This window comes from Notechis scutatus, chromosome 8 (assembly GCF_049901735.1).
Source record: "Notechis scutatus isolate UNSWTSFEM ecotype Mainland chromosome 8, rNotScu1.2, whole genome shotgun sequence".
In the NCBI taxonomy this organism is placed as follows: domain Eukaryota; kingdom Metazoa; phylum Chordata; class Lepidosauria; order Squamata; family Elapidae; genus Notechis; species Notechis scutatus.
In genome coordinates, this window is record NC_142016.1 from 5,784,106 (window position 1) to 5,800,621 (window position 16,516).

The 16,516-nt window shown below is 38.3% G+C and overlaps 1 protein-coding gene across 2 annotated transcripts in view; it reads right to left on the reverse strand.

Annotated features, from left to right (window-relative positions):
* CSMD2 (CUB and Sushi multiple domains 2) overlaps window positions 1–16,516 on the reverse strand; it is a 642,692-nt gene that overhangs the window by 166,058 nt on the left and 460,118 nt on the right. For both annotated transcript variants that reach the window (XM_087970516.1, XM_087970515.1), the window contains 4 exons: window positions 13,921–14,090; window positions 10,615–10,771; window positions 9,707–9,898; window positions 6,482–6,608 (listed from right to left, as the gene is read on the reverse strand). In XM_087970516.1, coding sequence (XP_087826642.1) covers window positions 6,482–6,608; window positions 9,707–9,898; window positions 10,615–10,771; window positions 13,921–14,090 — 646 coding nt within the window. The remainder of the gene's footprint in view (window positions 1–6,481; window positions 6,609–9,706; window positions 9,899–10,614; window positions 10,772–13,920; window positions 14,091–16,516) is intronic.

Below are 16,516 nucleotides of genomic sequence, written 5' to 3' on the forward strand. Positions count from 1 at the left end.
GTCTGTTCTGTTTCAATTTCATATTATCTTTTCTCATTAGACAAATTTTCTCCTGTAGTTACTAATAGGAGTATGACACCTTTATATCTTTTAATTACCGTATTTGCCGGCGTATAAGACGACTGGGCGTATAAGACGACCCCCCCACTTGGAGGCATGTTTTTCAGGGCAAAAAAGTCACCTTATACGCCGGCAAATACGGTAACTAATCATCTAATATTTACACAGTGTGTATGTTATTCTGTGTTGGGAGTGAAGGATGTTTGAACTCTCTTAGATGGACTGTCTAAAGGAGCGTGTCTTGGAGTAGGCAGGCGTTACTCCAGAACCCTGGCCCTTCCCGGCGGAGTCCCTCGGGCTTTCCCGCAACAGAGTCCTCTTGCAACGCGTCCGCTAGGTCAGCCAAATGATCCCGGCGGGGTCACCGGAAACGCCCTCCAGAAATCCCGGGGGCTGCAGTGGCAGGGCAGAGTGCCAGGGGCTGTGGGAGGAGGAGGAAGGTGGGCAGCCTTCACATGGCCCTGCCTGGGGCGACAGGAGCGACCCACGCTCTCGCTCCCCCCAGTCGCTGCAGCCTTGGGCGGAGCGAGGCGAGCGGGATTCGAACCTGATTCAGAGATGCGGGGAGGCCTTGGCGGAAGCGACACGGGGGATCTGGGAAGCCAGAGGCGCCTTCGCTGCATCCCACAAACATCTGAAAGCCGGCAGTGGATATACCGTATTTGCCGGCGTATAAGACAACCCCCCCACTTGGAGGCATGTTTTTCAGGGCAAAAAAGTCATCTTATACGCCGGCAAATACGGTACATCCATTCAATTCTTATTTAAACTTCAATATATACCTTAAGTTTATGACCTTCAATATAATACATAATACATAACTTCCAATCGAATTCTGCTTGGTACATTCTTATAATACACACTATATTCTTTAAACAAAATTATAAATACATGTAATTATAAACCCTCATTCCATTCCAATTCAGTTCTATCATTAATAATCATTAAAATCTTAACATCTTTAACACTTCTTTTCAATTAAATATCATAGTTCCTTAAAGACACATATAATCTCCATAATTAATTTTTCCCTTATTTCTCTTCACATATGTTTTGTAAATAATTAAATATTCATTTTGTTACATTTATTTATTGACAAGCATTCCACTGAATTACGATAGCTATTTTATCAGACATTTTAATCATACATTGTTTCATATTTTCTAAAATTATTTCTGCTTCTAATATAACCATACTATCTTATGTACCTTTGCAGAATCCCTTTTTCCATTAAGTTTTCACCCATTATCTCTAAATAGGCCCTGTTTCTCTATATTTTGCTTCTGTCCTTTATAACTTCTTTTCCTTTCTTTCTTCCCTCTCATCTTCTCCCTCCCTTTTTACCCCTTGTCTCTCTAGTTCTAATTCTCTCTTCTGCATTTCCCTCTTCTGTTGCTTTCTGATTTTATACTTATTTTTCACTCTTTTTTTTTTTGGAGTTGTTTTTCCCAATCTTAAACTTTCCATTCTCTTTCCCCGCTTTCCTTCCCCCCCCCCCACCTAAGATTACTTGTTCATTAAAGATGGCTTCTTCTTTGTTGCAATCTTCTTGTTCTGCAGGCATTTCTTGTTGTTTCTCATAATTCCAAATCTCCATTTCTAAAAACTGAAATATTAAGCCAAAAGAACCTCTCCCTTCTTGTGCATCTTCTTTTCAAGTTCCATTTTCAGTTCTTCTAAAAGTGGAGCCATTTTAAACAGTTTTAAACAACCACTCAATTGATTTTAGTCATTCAAAACAATAACCAAGAATCCAGAAATCATCAAGTAATCCAGATAGTCCCGAGTTATATCTTCTTATTTCTTTTTCGACTTTCTTTTCCTGGGGTTTTTGTTGTGATATTTCAGTTAGAATGTATCTTTTGGAAGTCTTGTTGAGATTTTGCTGTAAGTTCTTTTTTAATTCCAGGCAGTCTCCTCCCTTCCAGATCCTACCCTTTAATTCTTTTTCTCTCCTTTCCTGTTTTCAAAAGCTTTTAATTATCCAGAAATCTTTATTATCCCTTTGACTTCTTATTTTCAGCATTAAATGCCTATTGATGTCAAAGTGGATTTTTTTCCAATTTCTTGCTTAAGTCTCTTAGCTGTCAGTATAGGAAAAGGAGAAAACCAACTCTTTTCCTTTTTCTCTCTCCTTCGCAGCTTAAAAAAATCTTCTTAGTGAACAATGTTATTGTTTTTTAACAGTTTCAATTCCAGGGTACCTTATTTGTTGCTTTTGCTGTTTGACCCGGTCAACCAAAACTTTTTCCTCTTATCTTTCTCCTTCACATTCTTTTCTGGTCGAGTTCTTCTTTGTGGTGGCCATTTCTGACCACCGCTGCAACCGCCTTTGGGAAAGGGAGTAATGGCCAGCTGGGGAGGAGAGATGCGGTTCTCCTCAACCCTGCTGGCAGTCTCCCCCATCTTCACCACCTCTATGGGGTGGCTTAGCCCCGAAACCAGCCGGCTCGTGGCGCTCAAGCAGCGAACATGGATCGAAGCCTCGCAGAGACGAGGTTTCGGTCTGTCGCTGAAGAAGCTCAAACCGGAAGTCCAATGATTAGGGATTTTTTAAAATTTAGTTTGCTAAACTGAAGAGGAAGTTGACTTAAGTATCTTCCCCAATTCTAAGATTTTAAAATTCCTCCCAAAGATTTGGGAACTGCAGTTTAACTCGAGAGATTGAGGACTCAGTTACAAATCTAGTCCCTTCTATGTCACTCTGCCATTTCTCTTCAGTTTCCATGTGGAGAAAAGCTGGTCATTTCATGAGATTAGATTTGTAGAAAAGACACCAATACACGATTGCTTGGAGGAAATGAAGCTTGAAAATAGTATCATTTAGAGATGCAGAAAATCATAGACTTGTTATGAAAGGGAAGGAATAACTGAGCGGGTAGAAACAAATTCATTTCAGATAAATTCTCAGTGAAAAAATGATTTTAGACCAAGGTGATGCTAGAGTGAAAAGGAGATATTTTTAGAGGTTCTCTATAACATGTGCCGAATTGAACAGCACTTCTATTTTTTTTCTTTTTCTTTATCACTGGTTCCCCTCTCGCTTTATGGTAGGCAGTGACAGCAGCATGAAGCTTTTAATATTTTAATTCCATCTTCATGATAATAGGTATGATGGTGATGCATTATAAATGTTGGAGAACTGCATGGTTATTAATTGACTGAGTTTTAGAGTGGGCTGCCCCTCTGGCTTTTTATTTAATATGCCTGTTACATTTATATTAGCATAAACATTTGTACTGAAGAGGCAATAAAAGATTGATAGACTGTACTAGAGGAAGAATGGGAATACTGCGTTAAAAGACCCGAGCGATGTGCTTTTTTTAAATAGTTGCCAAAGCTGCTGACTTGTTGCTTATTTCCTTGACATTTCACAAAATGTGTTCTAATGAGGGAAATTGCAATTCTTCCATAGATTATTTGCAGCCCTCTCCAACTAAGTAAGTACAGTTGTGTTGGTTAAGGATGACCGAATACTTTTTTTTTCTTTTTTGGAGAAGAAAATCCAGAAAAGGCAAAATTATGTCATCTATAATAGCAATCAACTGTCATTTTCATTCCTCCAAACAACTTTATTTACTTCTAATTTGTGAAGCTCAAAACTTAGCTGCCCTGCTATATGAAGTCATAAATCAACAACTGATTTGAAAAGATTAACCTTCAACTGCATCTTCAAAAACATTTTGTCTTTGTGTGGTGGGGATAGGGAATGAATGCCAAAAAATAGAATCTGGTGCCCATAAGAAAAAAAATTTAAACTTAAGACCCTGGAGGTCTGCAAAATCTTTTTCAGAATAACCCTAAATCAGGAGCAAGATATCTGTGGCCTTTCACATGTTGATGTTATCCAAATCTGGATTTATGGTTAATGATGGGAATAAAATCACTGTATACCAATAAATAACATTTAGAAGCTCTCCAAGTTCTCCATTCCTTTCCTAAACTTACGTAGGTTAGAGACTAGCAGGTATGTATGGGCAGAAACATTGAGGGGAATTAGGGGTGGGGGAAGAGCCGATCGTGTCATTTTGCATGCTTATATGCATGTGGAATTAGAAGTTGGGAACAGCTAATGGCTTGGTTTCTCCCCCCCCCCCCATTGATTAAGTCTTAAGATGCATTCAGAAAAGCAGATTTTAATTGAGTTCTCAATTTGAAATATAAATTAAATCATGCTAATTGCTGCTGAACAGATATTTTCTTAGTGGGGTCTTTGCTGGTCTCTGAGCTTGGTTCTTTTCTTGTACATATTTCATAGCTCAACTAGTTACACTTGGGTCATGAAACTTCCGCAAGACAACAGCCAAGTTCAGAGAGCACCAAAGACCCCACAGTTCAATCCTGAACTACAAATGATTCCCTCCATTGGTATCTTCCTACTCTTTTACATTCTTGGAAAAAATGTTTCATTATTTCAAATGGCCTTCCCTAATCTCATTTGATTGATACCTGGTGGACCAGAATCTTCAGAATTCTGAGCAAACCTGAGCAATATTATGTCTACAGAAAGAAATGAGTCAGTTTTCAGAAAGCTTAAAAAACTTCCTTGTTTTAACACTCTGTGCTGTATTATTTTAATACCATTTTAAGATTGATTTTATGCTGTTCCTCTTTAAAATTCTATCCCCATAAGCTTCCCAGGGCCATTAAGGAACCAGGAAGCATAAAAATACATCAATTAAATAAATAATCAAAGGCTACATGATTACTGAACAGTTCAGAAGTGCTCACATACATGGAAGCTCATGATGAGGTTTCCCAAAATGTTTTCTATAGAGATATGGGTACAAAAAGAAAGAGTTCCATTTGTCCTATTAATGGGATGCCCACATTGTTAGAGAATTCCAGCAACCCGATCACATCTGAAGTGTTGTAGGTAATTTAAAGCGTCAAAGGGTTTGTGGTGGAATGTACTCTGGATTCCCAAGAGGGAGGGGCTGCGTTCCATAGGAGCAAGAAAAAGTGCAAAAGAGCAACTAAGATGATTAAAGGTCTGGAAGCTAAAACATATGAAGAATGATTGGAGGATTTGGGTTTGGAAACTGCTTAGAAAAAAAGCAGTGTGTCTTTCTTGATTTTCGGAGTCTGATAGGGACATACATTCTTAAGTTTAAGCTTTGATTCCTCTTTGTGAACCTCCAACATGGATGAAGAAAGAAATTTGGAGAGAAGGAGAGCAAGTTAGACCATGCAAATAAATGGAAATTTGGGGGTGGGGGAATGATAGTTTACACTGTTGAAATGTAAACATTGTCCCTTTCATAGGGGCACTGTGATATTTTACATATGTATATAAGGGAAAGAGTTTGTACCAGAACATCACAATGCACTCTCATCAAATCACTCTCATCAAATCACTCTCATCAAATCTCTGAACTTAGAGAGAGAAGAAGAGGCTTTGAGAGCAGGAGGAAGAGCTTCTGCCAACACATTGGTCAGATAAAAAGGCCCTTACTTCCGAGCAAGAATGTAATGTGACTAAACGTCTCAGACAAGTTCTTCTCAAATTTACACCATCATGGTGGGAGGGAGGAGGGAAGTACATTCAGACTTGCAAAATTGTTACTATAGCTTTACAGGAAAGGTAGTATTGACCTACGTGGTGTTGGCTTCCTAGTCTCATGTATCTGATAGGATTCTTTGGCAGGTAATTCAAGAGAGGGCCAAGCACTTTCATTCTGTTTAGCAACATTTTTTTTTCCAAATTGCATCCTTGAAAGCTGTCAAAGCTGTCATCCATTACATAGTTCAGGCTGGAATTATACTGTTTGGGTTCGGATGTTCTCTTCTAAGCTCTTCAAAAAGGATTTCGCATCTCTCTGGCAGCAATCAATGTTCTAAATGCATTTGAAGCTGTGCAGGTATGAATGTGATTAATACCTGAGAGCAGAGAAGCGCCTATGAGAGTGTTAGAACTTCAGGCATTTCTTTCTATTTCCCTATTCTCTATTGCTACGATGCACTAAATCCAATCTGTCTCCAAATATTACAGTCGACCAATTAAAATTAGGACATCTATCCTGATTAATTCACAAATCTTATTTTTTAAAAATGTATGGTTGATTAATTTGCTGATTATGAAGCTTGAGCCCTACTTTTTATCCTTCTCCTATTGATGCCAAATAGTAAACACTAAGGTATGCAAAGCAAGAGAAATCATGCAAATGTGATCAATTTGCATAATTCAAACAGGTTGTAGAACTCAGCTAATCCTGCCAAGAGTTGGGGTTATTTTGACACAGGCATTTTCATGCATCTATTTATTTATTTTTAATTGCAGAGTAGAAATGGTCCTGCGTAGAAACACCTGTGCCCTGTTCACACACCACAACATAATTGATTCAAAAACCACAGTGACAGGATGAGTGCTGGATGTTGTGGGGGTGTTGATGATCTAACCTTTTCCAGTCTTTGAACTTACCCTATTGTGCAACCAGCTTCTGCTTCAATTGTCCAGACACAGTTGAGATTGTGATCATAGGGTGTTGGAAACCCTGGAGATAGGATCCTTCCTGAAGACTCACCTCGCATGCTGCCCCCACACTCAGCTGAAAGAAACCACAAACCAATTCAGCAACTGAACTCTATAAACATCCTTTGCTTCTTCCTTTGAAGAAGGCTTCACTGAAATCCACAGATCTTACATTGCCATGATTGAGAAACACTGATCCAGTTTGCACAATTTCTGATCCATTTGAACAATTTCCAAATATTAAGTATTTGGTGACTTAGCATGTTGGACAATACAGATCATCTGATTACTTATGTTTCTATGTACTGTATCAGGCAATGTAGAGAAAGTGTGAACTTAGCCACCTTAAAGTAGTTTCATGTATTGTGTGAATACAGCTATTTTCTAGGAAGGGAATCAATTTTAAAACTATATCTATTCAATCTGTTCATCTATAGCTACTGGGACTCTATTTTCTTGGGAAAAAAATAAAGACAAACATTAAAAGGGGCAAACCTGAAAGAGGTTCATAAGGATGATTTTTATTAATTGTTTGTGTTTACACAGTTACTATACCAATAAAAATTCAAGAGCAAAACCAAGAAAAACTTTATGAGAATGCATATTTTAATAAAAGTTATGTGTCTGAAATAAAGGACTGTCCTTTATAATAAAGGATATATGGTCACTCTAACTTTAGCTCTGTAATTTTCCTTTTAGTCTGTCCTTTCTTTTTAGGACATTTAGATATAGGTAGTCCTCAGCATATGACTACAATTGAGCCCAACATTTCTGTCATTAAGCGAGACATTTGTTCAGTGAGCTTTGCCCAATTTTATGACCTTTCTTGCCATAATGGTTAAGTGAATCACTGCAACTGATAAACAGGTAATCCAGTTGTTAAATGAATTTGGCTTCCCCATTGACTTTGCTTGTCAGAAGGTCACAAAAGGTGATCACAGAACCTCAGTCATAAATATGAGTCAGTTGCCAAGCATCTGAATTTTGATCACATGATCATGAGAATGTTTCAATTGTCATAAGTGTGAAAAACGGTCATAAGTTACTTTTTCAGTGCCATTGTAACTTTGAACAGTCACTAAATAAACGGCTATAAGTTGAGGACTATCTATATAGTATTCCTTCGACAATAGCTTTTTCTAAACATGTTTGCTGCAAATACACAGGCATTTCTGAACCCACATGTAGATTTGAGAATAGAGAAAGCAGCAGATAACTCCCCCCACCGCCTTTTTGGCTCAAAATCAGCAACTGGAAAACTAAACAGACATTAATCTTATCTGTGCACAAAGGAAAACGTATTAAACTAATAACAAGAGGCTTCCAAATGTTTGTTGGTTGGAGGATCCATTAATAACAATGTCACTAATATACCTTTTCTTCTTTCTCCCCCCCCCCACCTTAGCTGTTGTTGCAAAAGATACCAACAGCAAATGACCTGGCAACTGATCATGTTACATCTTCCACAGTGCCAAGGACTTTGTGCTATTATGGCACCATGCATGGCAATCACCATTTGCTCCACACACCCCAAATGGTGGAAGATATACTGTAGGGAGAAAATTGCCTTTTTTGTTGTTATTTTGTTTAGAATAGAGTGACTTCAGAAACTTAAGAAAACCCCTTTCTTCCCCCCAAAAGTATGCCATATCAAAATCCCCTATTCCAGTCCCAAAAGTGCTTTTTCAAGAGGCAACTGGACTTTCTGGTTTTTCTTTGAAGACTTTGGGTTCACATCCAAGAAACTGCTTCAGCTCTGACTGGATGGTGGGGAATGGAAGGATTTATGCTCCTTGCAGACAACTGGTCATTTGCATTCGTTTAGCAAGTTGTTGAGGCCACCTGGAGGTTTATCAGGGTCATTCAATCAGGGCTGAAGAAGCTTCTTGGGTGAGAAGCAAAACATCTTCAAAAAAAACCTCCCAAAATCCAGTTGCCTCTTGAAAAAGCACTTTTGAGAAAAAGCATTTTTGAAAAAAGCACTTGAAATGTCAACCATGACTTGGATAACTGAGAATCTCCATAGACATTTAGTTACACCTATTTTAGTATTTTCCAACCTCAGCCATTTTAAGATGTGTGGATTCCAACTCCTATGATATCCCAGGTAGCATTGTTGGCTGGGGTATTCTGGGAGTTGAAGTCCACACATCTTAAAATGACTTATTCAGACAGCTAAGTAACAGAAGGCTGAAATTCCACTCTAAGGCAAAATTCTGAAAGCAGAATTGAAACCAAGACAATTCTTGATGCTCATTCATTGCCAGACAGTGAGAACATGACATGGCAACAAAAGGACGTCTTGATTTGTGCCCTCAATGTGTACTAAAAGAGAGAAACAGACCGCATCTTATATTGATTGACTCATTAGCTTGAAGGTTATTGGGAAAACAGTAGTACAAATGCTGGAAAGGAAATTGTAGGAGTTAAAGCTATTGCGTGCATTTGGATAGATGAAAAGGATTGATAGGTAATCTTCTGCAGTAATCCCGCCATTGATTCTGATCCATTTGTAAAGGTGGTACTCTATGCCCCTAATTCATCCCAAGCAGCCTGCAGATTAAAACTGTTTTTGTCAGGCTCCAAGAACCAATAACCACATGTGGTTCCTTTATTCTTGTTCTCCTACAAACAATTGCAATAACTATAGATATATTTTGCGAATTGCTAGGGAGGGCCCAACATTGTTTTTTTCCTACCTACCAGACATTCTAAGTTCTGCTGCTGCTTTGCCTTCTGGGAAAAAGCCCCTCTTTCGTGCAACTCTGAACTTACATCCTAATAACTTCCCAGCTATGCATTCAATTATTTCACAATTTTATCACATTAAAAATTTAATTTCGTAAGAACGATTCACTGATTTTCCTGAAGATTCCAAGAACTATGGGTGACTTGGGACATAAAGTTACACAGCTAAATCAACTGGTTTTTGATCCCCTCAGAAGCTACGCCAAATGTTTGGGGAGTGACTACCACACAAGAGGGAGGAGCAGAGCAGGTTCTGACCAGTTCTGGAGAACCGGTGTCAGAAATTTTGAGTAGTTCAGAGAACCGGCAAATACCACTTTCTGACTGGAGATTTTACAATATCCTTCCCCTGCCACGCCCACCAAGCCACGCCCACAGAACCGGTAGTTTAAAAAATTGAATCCCACCACTGGGGAGGAGTCATACCTACGCAGGTGGGGAGAGGTTGGTCCCAGGATCTTCGCTCTCCAGTCAAGCAAGTAAGCACACGGCTTCCGCGTAATGTGTAGCCATGATCACAACTGAAAGAGACAGAACTCCCTGCAAAATGTCCTTCATCGTGGACTTTGTAGCCAAATTGTGGGATGCCAGGGTTCTCACATTTGATTAAATCAAAACCTGAAATCAGGAATAAAGGCAATTAGTTAGAAAGAAGTCTTGACTCAGCTGTTGCTTTAGCAAAACTGTCAGTGGCTGATGAAACTCCTTTAGAGACTCTTCCAGGATGTAGTGTGAGAAAGGGCATCCAAGAACATGCAACCTTGCAATCTAAAGTGTCAGGACTAAGGTGAAGCACCCAGTGAAAAAGACCCAAGGAAGTGGAGGTATTTAAGAAGTCAGAGAAAAATGCTGCAAAATAGCAAGGAATAGATTCCTCATCAAAACAGGTTTTTTATTTGCGGGTTTTGAACCTTATGGATCAATCTGATGGATTGGTTGGAAATAGATGTATTGACAGCTGTTTCTTGTGGAGGTAGTGATCTGTAATTTTTCAAAAGAGGGCTTAATAACCTGATATGAGTAGAACACTAGACATAGAAAGATAGGAAAGTGTGTGAAGATGAACACAATGATATTTACACAGACAACTTGTAAAGAAAAATGTGTTCTTACATGAAGCAGATATAAATAGTTTCGTTTTAAATGTTTAGGTATAAAAAATAAAATATCATTAAAAGATCTGGCATTAGCTTGGTTTCCACCTAGACACCCTTCATTGGCAAACTAATTTTCCTTAAATGTTTGGTTCCAAATACAACTTCTCTGTAGGAGCAGTACATAACACTGTCCTGATCCTTTTTCTCCAGCTGCAGGTTGGCAGCCTCCATACTTACTAGAAAACTGCAACTCAAAACCTTGATTTGTGCCGTTTCCATCTGTGATGAATTCAAGCCACATTGAGCTGGAAGTGCTGTTGACATTGAGACCCAACATCTCTGCACGGCTGAAGGAGCCCAGCAGGCGAGCTGAGTTATTGCTGCCATCATAAATCTTGGAAAAGAGGAGAAAACAAATATGAAGATGGATTCCCTTGTCTCTGCCCATCCGCTGATCTTGCACCCCTTGTTTCTACAAAGTCAACAGTTTTGTTCATTTGATACTCTAGTGATGGGAGGAACATTCCTCATTGTCGCATTGCAATAGCAATATAACTTAGACTTATATACCACTTCATAGTGCTTTCATAGCACCGGTAAGCAGTTTACAGAGCAGTTTACAGGGTAAACACATTGCTCCCAACAATCTGGGTCCTCATTTTACCAACATTGGAAGGATGGAAGGCTTAGACAACCTTGAGCCAGTAAGGACTGAATTCCTGGCAATGAGCTGAATTAGCCTGCAATTCTAACCACTACACCACCATGGCTCTAGTTTAAATTAATATATCTGGTTTAATGAAAATAATAACTAGGGGTAATATGATAGCAATATTCCAATATCTGAGCGATTTATTCTCCAAAGCACCTGAAGCTAGGACAAGAAGAAATGGATGGAAACTAATCATGGAGGGAACCAACCTGGAAATGAGGAGACATTCCTGACAGAACAATTAATCAGTGGAATGACTCGCCTCCAGAAATTGTGGATGTTCCAACACTGGAGGTTTTAAAGAAGAGATTGGCGAACCATTTATATAAAATGGTGTAGGATTTCCTGATTGAGCAAAGGGTTGGACTAGAAGACCTCTAAGGTCCATGAATTTTGTTATACTGTTATCCTGTCATTTTGCACCTGTTGCAATTCCTGAACAACTTTCAAGGATAGCAGTACATAAAACATATTGCTACATGCAAGATGGGTTGGGGGCAAAGTGTAGATAATGTCATCATATTCAACTGGCCAGGAAGGGCACAGAAGATCACTATGTAAAAGCATTCCTCACATCAGATCTTGCTCCTTCTGACAGAGTAGAAACATATCCAAAATAGGTTGAAGCTCAATTCTTGAGTTTAGTATCCTCTTTATCAACAACATCTTTTTTAAAATAGAGTTTTATTTGGGTTTTCACAAAACATACAAATACAAATAAAATATCTTTTTTTGAGAATAGCATGCTCCCGGGTTATCACTTCTCCATACAGACATAAACTCAATGACATATTCATCTTAATTCATATCTTATAACTATTTTCACAGTTTTCTCCTTTTCTCCTTGCTTTCTATAACCTTATTTTTTAATTCTCATTCCTTTCTAAGTTCAATTACATATCTTTTTCTAATTTTCAGTATCTTTCTAATCAATATTTTTTTTTGTCTGTCCTGTTTACAATTTCATATTTTCTTTTCTCAAAACAAATTTTCCCTTGTAATTACTAGACTGGAGTGTAACACCTTTGCATCTTTTAATCATTATCCATTCAAATCTTGTTTAAAGTTTAAATTATGCCTTTACAGTTATAACATTCATTTTCTAACCTATATTTGATAACACATAACTATTATCAACTGAATTCTGCTTGGTACATTCTCTCAAAAATACACACTAAGTTCTTGAAAAAAATGTATATATGTATATATATGTATATATATGTATAACAATAGTAAATGAAATAATTATTCTATTGAAGTTCAGCTCAGCCATTAATACTGATAGCAATCTTACATTTTTATTTAAAATATTTCCATCTTTTTAAAAAAATAATTGAATAATATCAGTTGTCATTCACTTTAATTACCTATATTTCATATTTTACTCATTACTGTCTTCAAACAAAAAGCAAAACAATAGTTATTAACAGTAGTCAATAAAATTATTATTCTTATTCAAATTCATCCTGTCAACCAAGGGTGGAATTCAAATTTTTTAACAACGGGTTCTGTGGGTGTGGCTTAGTTGGTGGGAGTGGCTTGGTGGTCATGTTATTGGCTGGCCGTGGCCAACTCAATATCACTCACATCGAGGCATGCATGTCCTTGCCTGGCCTCTCGGGACTGTGGGGATGCTGCCATAGTCGTAAGTGTGAAAAATGGTCATAAGTCACTTTTTTCAGTGCCATTGTAACTTTGAATGGTCACTCCACATAAGCAAAGTACCAGCAAAAGAGGGGGAAAAAACTCCAGAGAAGTTCCTGAGACAGGAAGTCTAGTCCTGTCAAGAATGTAATAAGGGTTAACGGAGAGGCAGTTTCTGTAAGCAACACCAGAATGTTTCCTTCCTGCCTTCCTTACAGGATTAGGCCAGTAATTTCTTCTAACAACTGGTTCTCCGAACTGCTTAGAATGTTAACAACTGGTTCTAGCGAATAGGTGCGAACTGGTAGAATCCCACCCCTGCTGTCAACTGATATTAAAAATCTTCCATGTTTCTTTTCAATGATATACCTTTTTTGAAATCATTGAGAGCCTTATTCTCTTATCCTCTTTGTTTCCTTTAATTAACAAATATTCCATTACATATCAATGCCAATTTTATCTGTCACTTTAATCATCTATCATATTTTCTAACTCTTTTCTATTTCTAGTATAACAATGCTATTTCATGTACCCTTGCAGAATCCTCTCTTTAAATTAAATTTTAACCATTGTCTCTGTGTCTTTTAAATAGGTGTATACCTTTAATTCTTATACGTTTTTCCTGTTTCTCTATATCTTGCTTCTGTCCTTTATAACTTCTTTTCCTTTCCATCTTCCCCCTCTTCTTCTCCCTACTCTTTTTGTTCCCTTTTCTATCTAATTCTCCCTTCTGTGATCCTCCCTTCTGCTTCTTCCTAATGTCATAGTTACTTTTCAAATTATTCTTTTTTTTTTTTGGTTGTTGCTTCAAGTCTTAAGTTTTTAACTCCCCCCCACTTTTCCTTTTTTACCCCACTTAAAATTGCTTGGTCATTAAAAATGGCTTCTTCTTTGTCCCAACCTGAGAGATGGCTCTTTCAGTATATAGAATAAGAGAGAAGCTCAAAGCCTCTAGCTGCTACAGCTTATGAAACCATCCCCCCCGCCAACTTCAACAGCCCTTTCTGCCAAAAATGAGTGGTGCAAATTTCCATCATTTTTGTGGATGGAAATGCAAACCGAAAGAGTTGCAAATTTGGTCTGGGATTCATCAGCGTTGAAATGCATTCATTCTTATTTTCTGGTTCTGCTGTTTGCTTAACTACTCTTTAACCCTCATTTTAATCCATCGGACAATTAGTCATTACCTTGAGGACATCTCCAGTTTCCAAGCTAAATGCCCTGGCTTTAAGTTGAATTCCTTTTCCTGGCTGCGTCTGGATGGAATAGATACATTCATGGTGGTTGTTGTAGTTTAGGGGATAATTTGGAGATAAGAGAACACCTTGAGTTCCAGTCACAGAGGAGCCACATTCCGCTACAGAGAAAAAGGCAGAAGGATTGACTGTTAATAGATGGGGATATACAAGTGATATAAAAAGCATATTGTCTGGGTAAAAACTGATGTGGGCTTATTGTGTTTTTCTTCTTACACGTGGAATCTTATGTCCCAATAAAGGAGAACAGTTGTAGCTCAGGATTCAAATAAGGGGTCTTTGATGCTCTCTGAGCTTGGTTGTTTTATGGCAGATATTTCATTAGCTAAACTACTGCAACATTTAGTTTCTAGTGCTAGACTAGAAACTAAACGTTGGATTACAGAAATAAAGAACCATCCTGTAAGTTGATCAGGATACTCATATGCTCTGCATTTAGACACCATAACACCATAGTCTACTACTACAACCATATGGCCACATTTTCCGGCTAACTAATTAAGCAAAGATGGTGTGCTCTCCTACACAATTATACTGTATTATAGAATCTTCTCTAGATGAGATGGGTAACATGTAGGTTTACTATACAAGTAAATATATCCCTGCACCCTGAATCAATCCTATTGTTTTATCTTAGTTCTGCACTTATTTATTTATTTTATTTATTTATTTGATTTGCCAATTGTTTACAAGATAATAAGTATAAGTGTATACATAGTTGTGAATACATGAAATGGGTACATATAAGAAAAAATAAAAGAAGAATAAGAGAAACAATAGGACAGGGACGGTAGGCACGTTGGTGCGCTTATGCACGCCCCCTACAGACCTCTTAGGAAAGGGGTGAGGTCAATAGTAGACAGTCTAAGGTTAAAGTTTTTGGGGTTTGGGGAAGAAACTACAGAGTCGGGTAGAGTATTCCAGACATTGACCACTCTGTTGCTGAAGTCGTATTTCCTGCAATCAAGTTTGGTGCGGTTAACTTTGAGTTTGTATCTATTGTGTGCTCTTGTGTTGTTATGGTTGAAGCTGAAGTATTCATTGACAGGTAGGACATTGCAATGTATGATTTTATATACCATGCTTAAATCAAACCGAAGATGGCGTAATTCAAGGTTTTCTAGTTCTAGAATTTCAACTCTGGTGGCATAAGGTATTCTACAACGAGTAGAGGAGTGGAGAACTCTTCTTGTGAAATATTTCTGGACTTTCTCAATTGTGCTAATATCAGATACGTAATGTGGGTTCCAGACTGATGAACTGTATTCGAGTATTGGTCTAGCAAATGTTTTGTATGCTCTGGTTAGTAGTGTGATATTACCAGAGAAAAAGCAACTCTTAATGCCTTTTTGGCTATGTAGTTGCAGTGGGCTCTAGCACTTAGATCATTAGAGGTGAGTATTCCAAGGTCCTTTACAGAGCTTGGGTCATCAACAAGATCTTAACTTCTTAACTATGTTATGGAGTTGAACACAGCTACAACTTTTCAAGCTTGTTGTATCTTTCCATGATATGTTAAAGCAGAAGACAACCCAGCCATACTGCCAATTCCCAGACAATGATGCCAAGTTGGTATATGATATGAGAAAGCTGGAAATCTAACATCAGTAAGCAGCATTTAAAACATCGCATTCAATGTCTTGATTAGGGCAAGTATTGAAATAAATGCAATCCCAATGGAGCAAAATTTCCACTAATGCTACTAATACTTAACTAATACTACACCCACAGTGTCCAGGCCATTTTTATACCTCCAGAGCACTTCTCCCTCACTGCAATTGCCACTGAGTTTTTCTCATTCTTTTATGGCTGGAAATAGCAGAGATATTGTCTGAAAAATATTGCTAATTTAACAAAGTCTGAAGACAATTCATTAAAAATTCTCCCTCTGCGGGGTGCCCACAGTGCTGTTGGAGGAGAGAGTACAAGAGTCAAGATATTGTGATGGATATAAAAATGGATTTTGACTAAAAGGGTTTTGACTTTTTTGGCCATTCCCATCTTGTCTCTACCTCATATATGTCAATTGTAACTCATACTGGTGAGAAAGTTGCATTGTTCTCTGTGACAGCAAGCGGCATCTTCCCATAATTCTAAGTCTAGTCTATCACCAAAGAAGTTTTAATTAGAAGAACCTGGCTGTTATGCCACTGTTGGAATCTGATTCTGAGGGCGAGGCCAAGCAGCTGGGAGTGAGGGAGTGAGAGTGTGGCTCTGTTGGCTGTGGAAGAAACTGGGGGAGGGCAGAGTCTGGCTGGGCAGAGCAGAAGAGAGGTAGAGCAAGGCAGAGAGAATTCAGAGGAAGATCCAAGCCCACCCCCTTTTCATCCTAGGGCACGCAGGGAGGAACAGAGAAGGGAGCAATGTGAGTTGCATGGCTTCTGGGGGAGGAAAGGGCCCTGATTCCCTTCATTAGCTGCAGCTGGGAACACTGTTTAAAAAGAGAGCAATTTATTGGAAAAAATCATGTATTATCTTGTTTTGTCAAAGCTTATCTGGGTTCCTGGCATCTTCCCAACTGTGTGTG